At 44.9% G+C, this 15,153-nt stretch overlaps 1 protein-coding gene across 1 annotated transcript; it reads right to left on the minus strand.

The window, feature by feature from the left end:
* Nucleotides 1-9,275: 9,275 nt before the first annotated feature.
* LOC148889073 (uncharacterized) lies at nt 9,276-14,367 on the minus strand. The gene is given in 3 exon segments (XM_089012360.1): nt 9,276-10,010; nt 10,012-11,560; nt 13,950-14,367. Coding segments are annotated over 3 exon segments (1,722 nt in total). The 5' UTR covers nt 14,077-14,367; the 3' UTR covers nt 9,276-9,964.
* Between the last annotated feature and the right edge of the window lie 786 nt (nt 14,368-15,153).

Genomic DNA, 15,153 nt, shown 5'->3' on the forward strand with positions numbered 1-15,153 from the left:
TAACCTCTGGTGCTGTTCGGTCGTGTGCTTCCGCCAAAGATCACTCCGCCAGCCGTGGTGGGTGTGTATTATGAAAATAGTGCTTATTATAAGGTTTAATTTTCATAAATTTGATGTTTGTAAGACAAAAAGTTTGTAAGTTGAGGTGTTTGTAAGTTGAGGTATATATATATATATATATATATATATATATATATATATATATATATATATATATATATATATATATATATATATATATATATATAGTTTTTTTTTGTCTTGTTTTGTGTTTTCATTTGTCACTTTGTGTTGTTGGGCATCGTGTGGAACGGATACAGATTGTTTTTCAGCATTTTTAAACACGACATTCATCAAGGAGGAGACTGTGCTGAGCGGTTGCGCCTTTTCGGCAGCATGTATATGCCAGTACTGTTTTTGAATGGGAGGAATGTCGGAGCCATTCGACTGCCATCGCTGGACACAAAAGGGGCCATTGTGCTTTTTTGCGCCTGTAATGGGCAGCATCTTCACAGCCCCGCTTTGTTCAGTGGAAGGTCAGAGCTGTTGGCAGTCTGCAGCTGGATGGATGCATGGCTTGAGGAACCCGCGATAAGAAGAAAGGAGCGTCAGCGCAGAGCGCCGATGCGTATGTGGAACTGTTGCGGCTTGGAATTGAAGCAGATTTATGTGGAACAGGGGATGTGAGATAATCTCTTTTCGTCAATGGATGCTACAGCTGCGTGTTTGCTTTCAACATTTATCTTGCAGTCGACGTGCACATTCCACCATGATGCCCCTGATCCACTGGTGGAAAGACGCTTTGATCCTCTCCTCGAACTGCATTAACAAAAGCCGCCAAAAGAGGACAGCCAAGCGCCATATAAGGAAGGAGCTGGCCATGAGCTCCCATTTTGTGCCTCTTTTTTTTGGGGGGGGGGGGGGTGAGAGATGTTCCCCCAACGTTGCCTCAAAATGGCACATATAATTCTTTAATGATTGCAAACATGTATGCTTTCATCTTCAGAACAGTGTATTTGAATCATATTCATAACTGGATGTGGAACAAGAAAGCATATTATCCGAATCTGAAGCCATTGTTTGGATTCACAAGCAATGCAAGACTTTACTGTATATATATGTAACGGAGTTGTGCACTTAGATTATTAAATTATGAAGGAAGTGACGCAACGGCGCACAGTGTGGCACCATGTCCCGCCCATAGTTTCCAGAACAATCTCGATGAGATTCAGGGTGAGTCGCAATTTTCTGTTGGTCTCGATTAACGCACATTTTCATGACAATATCTTATTTTGTTTCCCCTTTTGTACTGTCTAGTGTTATCTAATTAGTTCCCTTATTAATTTCGAGTCCAGATTACTTTTTGTGTCATTATTTACTTCACGTTTTGTCGAGTGGAACTTTGAAGCACATGTGCTTCATAGTGCTTTTCTATTGCGCAGTTAATCACAAGACGAAACCCATGCGACTTCACCCATCCCTTCTGCCATACTGTGTTGCAGGTAATAATTGTTTCATTTCGTTTTATTGTACAATATTTAGTTTCTTGTGTCGTGTTTCATTTGCCCGTGAATGTTCGTGGCGGGTTGAACTGTGCGCCCTTGCAAGCGCACCGCGTGTTCTGCCGAGTCTCCGCGTATGATGCGTTCAGGGACATCATGTAAATAACATTGAACTTGTGTTGTATTCTCTTTTTCTGTAAATAACCACTATACGATCACACGTTGCTAATTCTGTTTTGTTATCTACAATGTTTTGCATTTGAGAACAATCTCGAGGAGATTCAGGTTAATCACAAGACGAAACCCATGCGACTTCACCCATCCCTTCTGCCATACTGTGTTGCAGAAATAAATGAAATAAAAAGACACATCCACGCATCTGGTATCATTAATACGGCAGCATCGTGGAGATGAAGACAGTCACTGTTGTGACACCCGTCACATTGGTGCCGTGACCTGTCGATCACAAGTGACTCTCCACTTCGGACCGGGACCGCGATGCTGCACAGTGTCTTCATCCCATCACTCGGTGGACGGTGGACCCCGTTCTTTAAATTGTGTGTTAATTGTCTGAGCTGCTGTTTTGCAATTGGTGTGCTTCTTTTTTTCCTGTAAGGTTTTTTGTGATAAGTTTGAGAATGAGTTCCTTCCAAGGGACATTTAGCACACCTTTGAATAAGTGTATTGGTAGAGGTAGAGGCATCCCGACCATGTTACAGGTGTGGAGTCCCATCCAGAGTGATGTAGTAGAGGGGAATGGGCAGGTACTAGCTGAGGCCACTTATGTTAGTGGGGACAGAGTTCCTTCCCAGACCCAGTGCAGTACATCTCTGACGAGCGCACAGACTCCTGACACACCAGCGACAGATCCCTTACCCCAGTCACCTGACGTAGTTGGTCAGATGAGTGACATAATTAGACACATTGACCAGCAGCGGGCAGACAGCATTGTTGCACATCTCAGCCCAACACATAACGTCCCCATGCATAACACGTCATTCCTACATGACACGCCCATTGACACACCATCACAAGTCCTGATACTGCCGCACGGGGAAATTTGCGAACCCCCAACCTTCAAGGGTGACCACACTGATAAAGTGAATGTAGATGAGTGGGAAGACCTAATGAGGAACTACATAAGGAGAGCAAAAGTAGCTCCTGAGCATCAGGCAGAGGAAATCCTTATGAACATCAGCGGTAGAGCTAAAGATGCTGTCAAGGTTAGCACAAGAAACAGTGGAGTTGATGTAAACCAGAACCCAAATGCCATCTATAGCCTTCTTCGCAAGCATTTTTCTACTGCCCCTTGTTCACCTCTCCCTCTAGCAGACTTGTACACCACACTGCCCAGGGATAAGGAGGCCCCATATGACTACTGGTTGAGGCTTAACAATGCAGCTGAAGTTACCACCAATCGTCTCAAAGAACAGGGCAGAGATTTCGACTGTTCTTCCCTTGACGTAACAAGGATGTTTATTAAAAATTGCCCATCCAAAGATCTTTCCATGACATTTAGGTCAAAAACAGTGGATAAATGGTCGGCAGTTGAGGTCCAAGCCATCCTGGATGAGTACCAGACAGAAATGAGTCCCAGGACTGCCACTCCAGCTGCGGCGAACAGTCAACCCATTCATGTAAATAAAAGTGAAATGCTGCAGAATACAGCATGTCAGGACAACGGTAAAATATTCCACCCAGCCAGGCCAACCGACGCCGCAAATCTTGAGCGTGTCATTTCCATGCTTGAAAGGGTTTTGCTGCAAGGAGCTAACAATCCCTCTGCCTCTGGTGGACGCAAGTCAAGGCTTCCAATGGTGGACGGTTTGAATAAGCTACCATGTGCTGTCTGTGCTGACCATTCTGCGCTTATTCACTGCCGCGAAAAGAGACTGTGTTTCCTGTGCTTTGCACCCGATCACTCCAGACGCAACTGCCCCACACAAGTGCAGCCCTCAAGATCACCACTGTCGGGAAACTAATGTCTCCGCATCCAAGGGAGTATGATGCGGATGAAGTTCATGACCCTCCCAATAGTTCGACAGATGATCTTGATTCGATATTAGAGTCCCTCACTTCCAGTGTGCCCACGGAGAAGACGGTTATCTTCCAAAGCACTCACAAGGTCCTGAAGTCGGATAGCTTGTTCTACACCACTGCCACTGCCACTTGTTCTACACCACTGCCACTGTCGCAGGCATTTCCCTGACCGCAATGATTGACAGCGGCTCTACTGGTTGCACATTGAGTGAGTCGGCTATGGCACGATTGTTAGTGTGCAACCCTGACATCAAACGTTACTCTGCAGATGACGTTGTCATTGTAGGATGTAGTGGTCATCAGGTGACGCCTTCGGCCATATGCGATTTGGAATTTGGAATCGTGTACAATTGCAAGCTAGCTGTGCCCATGTTTGTGGTGCCTGGACAAACCGATGACATAATTCTTGGCAGCAATGCCATTAAGAAAATCCTCCACCTGATGCGGAAGACTGAAGGCTACTGGCGGCTCATGTCAGAGCCCGGTAGTACGATTCATGATGACTCCCACCACTTTTTCTCACTGCTTTCCAACACAGAGAAATGGAGGGGTGGAACGATTCCTGACAAAGTTGGCACGCTGAAGTTGCAGCAGTGTGTGATGTTGCAACCAGAGAGTGAACATCTTGTTTGGGCTAAGCTTCCCGCCTGCGCACCGATGTCAGTTGGCAGCACGGTCATAATTGAACCAACCCAAGCAAGGTGCAGATCCAGGAAGATTCTGGTTGGCAGGATTATCACACCGATGTGGGGCGACGGATGGCTCCCAGTGAGGGTCATCAACCCCTCGACTGAAAAAGTGGTGTTGAGAAGAAACACAAAGCTGGCAGATGTATTTCCCTGCATTGCGACAGAAGACTTGTCTGAACCTGACAACATCCAAATTTTGTCCCAATCTGTTCAGAATGCCACCGCAAGGCCAAGGTCCAAAGAAGACATCAAAATAGCACTGGACAAGCTTGGACTACATGATCTGGACTTGGATGCGTGTGCTGTCTCCGATACGTGGAGGGACAGACTTTTCCAACTCATTGAGAGATATGAAGCAGTATTTTCACGGAACAGGATGGACTGTGGAGAGGCCTCTGAATTTGTGCACAAGATACACCTCGTGGATGAGAGACCATTCTGCCTGCCTTATCGAAGAGTGCCACCAAGTCAATATGAAAAGCTGAGAATGACTCTCAATGAGATGGAAGAAAAGGGTATCATTCGGAAATCCACGAGTGAATATGCATCTCCATTGGTCTTAGTGTGGAAGAAGAATGGGGAGTTGCACATCTGCACGGATTTCAGATGGCTAAATGTGAGGACACAGCAGGATGCTCACCCATTGCCCCATCAGGCTGACGCTCTTGCCGCACTTGGAGGAAATGTCTTCTTCTCCACCATGGACCTCACCTCGGGATTTTATAATGTGCCCCTGTTTGAGGACCATAAGAAGTACACCGCCTTCTCATCCCCATTTGGCCTACATGAATATAAACGGATGCCACAAGGCCTTTCGAACAGCCCGGCTACATTCATGCGGATGATGCTTTCCACTTTCGGGGACAAGAACTTCACCAGCCTCCTGTGCTATCTTGACGATCTCATGGTCTTTGGTCCGACAGAAAAGATTGCGCTTGAGCGATTGGAAATGGTTTTCTCCCGCTTGAAGAACCATAATCTGAGGCTTGCTCCGAAGAAGTGTCACTTTCTTCGGAGATCTGTGAAGTTCCTTGGCCATGTCGTCTCAGAGTCAGGGGTACAGACAGACCCTGAAAAGGTGGAAGCGATAAACAGTGTGCAGGTGCCCGACCTAATGGACAGTGATGGCCTCACTCCCTCACAGAAGAAAATTAGATCTTTCTTGGGAATGGTGTTGTATTATCAGCACTTCATTGAGGACTAGTCCATCAAGGCCAAGCCCCTTTTTAAGCTCCTTTCAGGCCAGAAAACCCGTGGTAAAGCCAGACGAAGGTCGAAACCCACATCGGATGCATCAAGTCATGTGAAGTTGACACCGGCGGACTGGACCACTGAATGTCAAACTGCCTTCGAGACTCTGAAGCACGATCTGTCAAACAGTGTAACGTTGGCCCATCCTGACTTTGAGAAACCTTTCATCCTTGCAGTCGATGCATCGTTTGACGGCATTGGAGCCGTCCTCTCCCAGCTTCAGCCTGATGACAAGGTTGCGAGACCAGTGGCATTTGCTAGTAAAACGCTGTCACGAGCCCAATTGAACTATCCTGCACATCAGCTCGAAGTTCTTGCTTTAAAGTGGGCCGTATGTGGCAAGTTTTCCCACTGGTTAAAAGGCAGACATTTTACTGCATGGTCTGACAACAACCCCTTGACATATATCCTGACGAAGCCCAAACTAGATGCCTGCGAGCAGAGGTGGGTGTCGAAGCTGGCAGCATATGACTTTGACTTGAAGTACGTCCCAGTGCCCAAGAACATAGTGGCTGATGCACTGAGTCGAGAACCCTTCGTTCAGTCTTGCGTGAGCCATCGCCTGGTGAAAGAACCCTACCAATACCTACTCAATGGAGTCCAAGGGGTCGTGAATGAGACTGTACAGGATGCTTTCCGTTTCACCACCAACTGTCAGGCTGTCCACATGGCTGGTGATCATGATGGAGAAGTTCCCCCGGGGGAAGCTCCTGATCAGTCTTCTGGAAGTGCAATTGATGCGCAGGAGGTGTCTGCAGTTTTAGACGTCCATCAGACTGGCGGTACCTCTCGACTCCCTGGAGCAACCCATTGTAACTACAGCTACCTGAAGAAGACCCTTCCATTGTCATTCCCCATAGTCAGTTACGTGACCTACAGCACCAAGATTCAACAGTCAGCCGAGTCATGTTTTATGTGCAGCGACATATGAGACCTAAAAAACGAGCTGTGTTCTTTTGTTGCTGAGGCACTGGAAGAAGCTGAAAGTTCGTGACGGGACTCTTTACAGAGTAAGGAAAGATCCCCACATGAACAGAAGAGTCTTTCAGTTCGTCATACCTGGGTCTCTGAAACACCAAGTCCTACATGGTGTGCATGATGCAGCTGGTCATCAGGGCTGTTCTCGGACACTCTCTTTGGCTAGTGAACGGTTCTTTTGGACAGGGATGGAGAAAGACATTACGAAACATGTAAGGCAGTGCCAGAGGTGCATCTTGGGTAAGACCCCCGAGCCAGACGCCCGAAGAACATCCGCACTTCGGCTCCAATGGAACTGGTATGCATTGATTTTTGGACAGCAGAGTCCGGCGACAAGAAAAACACCGACGTCCTCGTTGTCACCGACCACTCTCGCCTTCCCCTGCAGGAACCAATCAGCAAAGCAAGTTGCCCGCTGCCTGTGGGACAAGTTCTTCTGCATTTATGGGTTCCCCAAAAGGACCCATTCGGATCAGGGAGCCAACTTTGAGAGTAGACTCATCAAGGATCTTCTTGAGATGGCAGGGGTGCACAAGTCCCACACAACACCGTATCATCCCATGGGTAATGGCATCGCAGAAAGATTCAACCGGACCCTTGGAGGGATGATCAGAACACTTCCTCCAAAGTCTAGGTCCAAATGGCCACAAATGTTGAACATGTTGACTATCTGCTATAACTGCACAGTACATGAGACGACGGGCTTTGCACCATCCTATTTGATGTTTGGACGTGTCCCTCGCTTGCCCATTGACATCATGTTCCATCATGTCTTGGAGAACGCCAATGTTGTCACTCACAATGAGTTTGTGAGCACCTTAAAGAGAGACCGTTCTGAAGCCGCGCAAATTGCTCAACAGCATGCAGCCAAGGAACAGACCCACCACGCCCAGATCTACAACCGCAAAGTCAAGGGCTCGCCATTGGCTGTTGGTGACAAGGTGCTACTAGCTAATCGAGGCGAGAAGGGCAAGCGGAAGGTTGCGGATCGTTGGGAGCCAACCCCTTATGACATGGTGTCTGTGAAGCCGCTGATCAATGTGTACAGGATCCGGGATGATGCCACAGGTAGAGAGAAGGTCGTACACAGGAACTTACTGCTCCCGGTTGACTTCTTTACATTCTCGGGGCAGGTGGAGCCTGGTTCATGTTCAGATGGGTCAGAGATGGACGCACATTGTGGGAGTGACAAAAGCTCAGTTTCTGATGATCAGGAGGACACTCAGCTGCGCACTGAGAACTGGGTCATGCAATCTCCGGCTCAGACAGAGGAACATGAGCACTTCTCTTCAGAGCATGATTCCGCTGATGCGTGTCGAGGGGATGTCAGTGAGAGAAGTCAGTCAGTAGGCCATGATATCCACACACAGACTGAACTTTCGACAGACCCGGTGTTTGACATAGCACACTCGACTCCTGACTCACCCCCAGATGAGACTGAACTTGAGGAGGTCATTTGCACACAACCACAAGACACACAGGGCCCCGTCAATTTCACAAGATGTGGTAGGACAGTTAAACCCCCTGACAGGCTGATATGTGAAATGTCCTATCAGAGAGTCGGGATGCCAACATTAATATGGGTTTAATATGACCATTTGATTCTTTTTTTTTGGCTTGTGCTGTGTGCCAATTGTCACCATTATCTTTATGGCTTCTCAGTAACGGGTGTAGTTATGTGCTGTTTTGTGAAATGTAAATGGCATGTCTACTAGTCTGTGATAGGAATGGGTTTTGAACCACCCTATTCCTTCACACTTCTGAAAGAAGAATTCCTATGATTGACTTCCTTGTACATCTTTGCCCGATAACCTTGTCTATTTTGCCTGTTGGTCTTTCTGTTGTCTTCCGTGTGTATGTTGCCTCACTTCTGCATAATTTAAAGGGGGTGTATGTAACGGAGTTGTGCACTTAGATTATTAAATTATGAAGGAAGTGACGCAACGGCGCACAGTGTGGCACCATGTCCCGCCCATAGTTTTCAGAACAATCTCGAGGAGATTCAGGGTGAGTCGCAATTTTCTGTTGGTCTCTATTAACGCGCGTTTTCATGACAATATCTTATTTTGTTTCCCCTTTTGTACTGTCTAGTGTTATCTAATTAGTTCCCTTATTCATTTCGAGTCCAGATTACTTTTTGTGTCCTTATTTACTTCACGTTTTGTCGAGTGGAACTTTGAAGCACATGTGCTTCATAGTGCTTTTCTATTGCGCAGTTAATCACAAGACGAAACCCATGCGACTTCACCCATCCCTTCTGCCATACTGTGTTGCAGGTAATAATTGTTTCATTTCGTTTTATTGTACAATATTTAGTTTCTTGTGTCGTGTTTCATTTGCCCGTGAATGTTCGTGGCGGGTTGAACTGTGCGCCCTTGCAAGCGCACCGCGTGTTCTGCCGAGTCTGTGCGTATGATGCGTTCAGGGACATCATGTAAATAACATTGAACTTGTGTTGTATTCTCTTTTTCTGTAAATAACCACGATACGATCACACGTTGTTAATTCTGTTTTGTTATCTACAATGTTTTGCATTTGAGAACAATCTTGGTGATTCAGGTTAATCACAAGACAAAACCCATGCGACTTCACCCATCCCTTCTGCCATACTGTGTTGCAAAAATAAAAAGACACGTCCACACGACTGGTATCATTAATACGGCAGCATCGTGGAGATGAAGACAGTCACTGTTGTGACACCCGTCACACACACATATATATATACATATATATATATATATATATATATATATATATATATATATATATATATATATATATATATATATATATATATATATATATATATATATATATATAGTGAGAGAGTGAGAGAATATACATTAATTAAATTAATTGCAGACTTCAATTATTTGATAGGACTAGGCACTAATGGGTACATCATACATTTCATGACAAAATGGAAAATGTCCAATTTATTCAGCATCATATCTAACAACTGAAAGGATTTCTCGACAAAGGACAGTTCTGCTTAAAAAAAAAACCAAATGCAAACAACCAAACTTCCTCTGAGAACTAATTAAAACAAACTACATTTAAAACCACAACTCAAAACCAAATAACAACTGCAATGATGAACCAAACACTATGATAATGTAGATAATGCTAGATTTTCCCATTCATGACAACAACAAAACCTTTCAAGGAAAAGAAAACCACAGCATCCTAATAATAAGGTACATACAGTAAAAGACAAATGGTGAGTGTAGTTTTTGCCATTTTGTGTTTGGGAGCCTTTTACTGAGTGAGTTGCTTGTTCTGTAGCCACAAAGGAACATATGTCTTCTTGTGCCGGTCCCATGCCCGGATAAATACAGAGGGTTGTGTCAGGAAGGGCATACAACGTAAATGTTTGGCCAAAACAAACATACGGATCAAACCTCTGAAGATGGAGGACACTGATTCGCTGTGGCGACCCCTTTAAGGGAAAAGCCGAAAGGAAAAGAAGATACAGTAAAAGACAATCAGCCTTGGGGTATGAAATCATGAAGCCTGCTCAGAAGAGAGATGAAAACTGTTCATCTCATGAACATACATGTTTCTTAATCTGATACCTCCACGAGAATCTTTGGCCACAAATTGAGCAGGAAAATTGTTTTTTATCAGTATGTGTCCATATATGCATTTGTAATGTTGCCTTCTGAGTGAATCTTTGTCCACAAAGTGAACAAGAAAAAGGCTTCTCACCAGTGTGTGTTCTAAGATGTGTTTTTAAGACTCCATTCTGAGCAAAACTTTGCCCACAAATGGAGCAGGAAAAAGGTTTCTCACCGGTGTGGGTTCTTTTGTGTCTTGTTAAGGTTCCCTTATGAGAGAATTTCTGGCCACAGTCTGAACAGACAAAAGGTTTCTCCCCTGTGTGGGTACTCTTGTGGTTTTTTAAGTCTCCCTTCCGAGAAAATCTTTGGCCACAAAGCAAGCAAGCAAACGGTTTCTCACCAGTGTGAGTTTGGACATGCCTTTTTAAGACTCCCTTTTGAGAGAATCTTTGGCCACAATCTGAGCAGGCGAAATTTTTCTCACCAGTCTGGGGTGTCTGGGTTGTTAAATGCTTTTTCAAGTCTGCCTTCCTCATGAAGCTTTGACCACAATCTGAGCAGGAGAAAGGTTTCTCACCAGTGTGAAGTCTTGTGTGTATTTTTAAACTTTCTTTCCGCGAGAATCTTTGGCCACAAATTGGGCACATAAACTCTTTCTCGCCTGTGTGGATTTTTGAGTGTGCCTTTAAGGTTCCCTTCTGGGAGAATCTTTGTCCACAAACTAAGCAGGCAAAAGGTTTCTCACCAGTGTGGGTTCTTTTATGATTTACAAAGTGTCCCTTGTAAGAGAATCTTCGGCCACAATCTGAGCAAGCAAAAGGTGTGTGGTTTCTTACATGCTTTTTGAAGGCTCCCTTTTGAGAGAATCTTTCACCGCAATCTGAACAAGCAAAGGATTTCACAACTGTGTGTGTTCTTGTGTGTATTTTTAAACTTTCCTTCCGAGTGAATCTTCTCGCACACACTGAGCATGAAAAAGGTTTCTCTCCTGTGTGGGTTATTGTGTGTGATTTCAAATGACTCTTAAAAGAAAACCTTTTGTCACACCAAGAACATTTCCAGGGTTTGTTGTCAGTGAGACATGTCAGATCACCATCATACACTTCATTCTTGTCATCATAGTCATTTAACAACATGTCATGATCCGATAGTGGCGCTAATAGGCCATCTGTTTTTTGTTCCCCCCAGTGGTTTACAATAGCTTGTGTTGTGATATGTTGACATGAGCTGCTGCTTGACGGCTCCACCCCTCCGTCAGCCTCATTTCTCTTCTTCAGGGCAACACCAGTCAATGGCAACTTCCAGGAAACCTCCTCATGCCCTACTGGGATGTAGGAGGGATCATCCACCTCCACCTTTATGCATGGCTGCACTGGCTTCTCTATTGTTTTGATGTAATCAGCCTCCCTCTCCTCTTCCTCCTTAAAGTGGGATACCTCTTTTGTCTCTACTTCCAGTTTAATATCAGCGAGTGATGCATCCATTTTAATGTCAGAGGGCTCCGCATCCTGCCGCTCAGGATACACATCTTCACTGGTGACTGTAAGACAAATAAAGACAAACGTGGAATTACGGTTTACATTTTCGAATTACAATCAACATGGCACTGACAAAGGCCATTATGAGACCAGCGAAACATTCCCCTGTTCTGCTCGGGGATACATTTGTGCCATCCCCCCAAGCAGGGAACAAGGGTGTGGCTGATGAGCTAAACGCATTTATTTGCTAATTTGAAAAACACAACCCCACGGACAGCCGTGTAGAAATGTCTCTGTTCGGCCTTTTTCAGGATGGAGGTGGTGTGGACCTCCCACTTCAAGTCCTGAGAGACTGTGATTTCCAGGAACTTCAAGATCTCGATGGTTGACACGAGGCAGTTGGATAGTGTGAGGGGCAACTGTGGCAATGGATGTTTCCTGAAGTCCAAGATCATCTCTAGGATCTTGAGCGTATTCAGCTCTAGGTTGTGACGGCAGCACCAAAGCACCATCTCCTCCACTTGTTGTCGGTACTCGTCCCTGTGTTTGATGAGACCATGGTGTCATCTGCGAACTTCGTGAATTTGACAGCTGGGGTGTTGAGGTGCAGTTGTTTGCGTAGAGTGAGAAGAGTAGCAGCGAGATGACGCATCCCTGTGGGGCTCCAGTGCTATTGGTACGTGTTTATGATGATATTTTTCTATTTTCCCAGTCTCACCTGTTGTGTCCAGCCTGTCAGGAAGCTGAGGATCCACTGGAAGATTGTATCATGAGAAAGACCCAACAGAGGATGTACTTCCTGAGGCTGCTGAAGAAGAATGGCCTGCCAGTGAAGGTGCGATGACATTTCTACACAGCAGACAGCAGTGTTCTACATACTGAGTATTCTGATGACAAAGGAACCTGTTTAAAATACATACGCTCCCCAATTTACAAACCTGATACGTTCCGAGCGGTTGTTCGGAAGGTAAATTCATTTGTCAGTTGCTTCAGTGCTATATTTTCTATGGAATGTATGTTTAAAGGACAACCGACATCACTTTTTTGTTTTTTAACTGACACCAGAAAAACGTTTTATAGCATCTAAAATACCCAAAACAGGCAGTATGATATTTTTAGTCAAATGCAAAACACCAATAAAAATGACTTAGTGTCCAAAATCTGCAAAAAATTGAGCTGCGAATTGGGCATTTTCAGAAAGTCCCGCCCCCAGTTCGTGACGTCACGCCAAGACGTCTTGCATTGCTGGAGAATCAAAACAATGGCTTCAGATTCGGAGAATATGCTTTCTTGTTACACATCCAGTTATGAATATGATTCAAATAGTCCTGATGAGCAAAGCATACATGTTTGCAATCGATTAAATAATTTATTTGGGCCATTTTGAGGCAAACGGGCGGGGGGGGGGGGGTGTCTCACACAAAAACAGAAAAATGGCGACCAGCTCCGGTGAGGAATGAAACAGCCCGTTCCCACAGGGTTATACATTCTTTTCATGGAGTTTGCCTCCCTCTGTTGGCGGCTTTTGGGTGTAAGACATGGTTTAAAAAAACAGTACAGCAAAATACATTGATGCTACAATGCGTCTTTTGTACGGTGAGGAGGCGGTCCTTTTCTGACGTCACGTACGGACTTGTCACCAACTCAAAAACAAGACTTCCTGAATGTTCAGCGCGAGTCTTAAAACGTAAAACGTAAGCTATATGCGGTGGAATCTTATTAAAATACGCCCAGTAGAAGTCATTTGAAGCCATTTTACAAATTATGGACACAACTTGTCCGGAGACGTCGGTTGTCCTTTAAGGCTTACATAAGTATGTTCAAGGTTTATGTAAGTACGATTCCCGTTGTATACACGTGCAACGCTCAACATCTTCTCACCCGCATGTACCTTCTTTATTATTGCCACTCAAATGAAATGGCTGGCATCTTCTTTACACTTATTTCTTTACACACAGCCTTTGGCTTTTCACCAACCATATTGAATAAAGGATGCACGAGATATTTAACAATAACACATGTCAAAGTTCATAGCACGCTGGAGATATGTTGACACACTCGGGCAATTTGACAAACTGGAGAAAGCCGGTGCAGGGTGGATGCTGCACTGAAATACATCGAAATTCGAACCAGATGCTTTGTTTTTGACCATTAAAGTATTATGACAATTGTAAGCTGAATTTAAAAAGTACTGACGTTGAAATTAAACATTTTTGACAGTTAGAGCCACTTCATGTAAGATTCGGTTTCGTCAGTCACTATGTCGTACACGTTTAGGGACTTCTAATGATGGAAATATGTTGTGAGAGCTTTGTGTTTTTCTACTTGTCATTTCCTACAGCCGGTGTCTGTGACTTATTTGAACATGCGTGCACTGCGTTCAAAAAAAACAACACATGAAGCCCGTTCAAAAAGACTTGGAAACAAGCGAGACGAAGAGTGTGACTCAACCTAATCTGTGAAGAACAATTCTTGGCTGCATCCTCCAAATGGCGTCCTGCAGTTGACGTTGTCCTTTGTGGTCCTCTTTTTCCTCATAAAGTTCCTCCTCGTCTTCTGGTGTCCTTCTTGCGCACATTGCTCACACGAAAATGACAACAATTTTCGCTGACGATGACTGCAGCCTTTTTTTGCAGCGAGCTAACTTGGCTAAGCTAAACTAGGCCGGGAAAACACCTGTGGCCAGAGGCGACTTGAATCGGACAATAAACTTCAACTAAAGCTGTTGTAGCCGTGCGAGATGGCGGTGGGCCATCCGAGTGGGGGTTTGAGCATGTCGCCGACAAATTCAGGAATATTTGGTCAGGCGCTCTTTGCGCCGCAGTGTGAGCCTGCGTCAGACCAGCGATTGTGAATTTGTGATGTGTCATTCGCGAACAAGCCGGATCACTGACGAAGAGAGCCGGTTACTAACAAAGTGCCGGAAATGGGAGCCTACTTTTTCCGCTCTATTCCCCGCTCCCAGTCTTTGGTTAAAGCCGCACTTGATTGGTCAAGATCCGCGATAGAGTCAGGGCGGGAGAATTACAGACACACATAGCAGTGAGGAGAACACGAAGTGGTTAGAGAAATAGAAGCACACCGTGAGTAGCACATGAAACAGGAAAGGGCTTTCTGATTCTGAAAAGACTTTCTCAAAGAATCATACCAAAATCATATATGACAACGAACGTGCTGCAGTCCAAGAACGGGTCAAAAAAGCCATAGTTATTTGTCTAAAGTCAAAGTCAGCCTTATTGTCAAATATGCTAATATAAATGGCATACAGCACAGATGAAATTACTGTCCTCTCGGACCCAGCGTGCAAAGCACTTATAATGACTTTAACAAACATAATAAACATGAAAACGCCAATTTGCCGGGAGAGGGGAGCCGCTGCGTGTTCACACGCCGCCATCTTGGGGAAAAACAAAAATAATAAATAATATGACAACACAAAGACACAGAGAGTCATTCATTCTTCAGGACTCGCTGTACCCTCTTTGTGATGACATGAAGCAGTTCTAGATGAAAGAGGAGAGGATCAAAGCATCCATTTCATCAGTGGATCAGGGACGTCATGGTGGAGTTTGCACGTCTACTACAAGCTAAATGTTGAAAGCAAACACGAAGCTGTAGCATCCATTGACGACAAGACACAAGTCTCACATCTCCT

The sequence above is a fragment of the Hippocampus bargibanti genome, linkage group LG13 (assembly GCF_051943395.1).
Source record: "Hippocampus bargibanti isolate YZ-2025 linkage group LG13, ASM5194339v1, whole genome shotgun sequence".
Lineage (NCBI taxonomy): Eukaryota > Metazoa > Chordata > Actinopteri > Syngnathiformes > Syngnathidae > Hippocampus > Hippocampus bargibanti.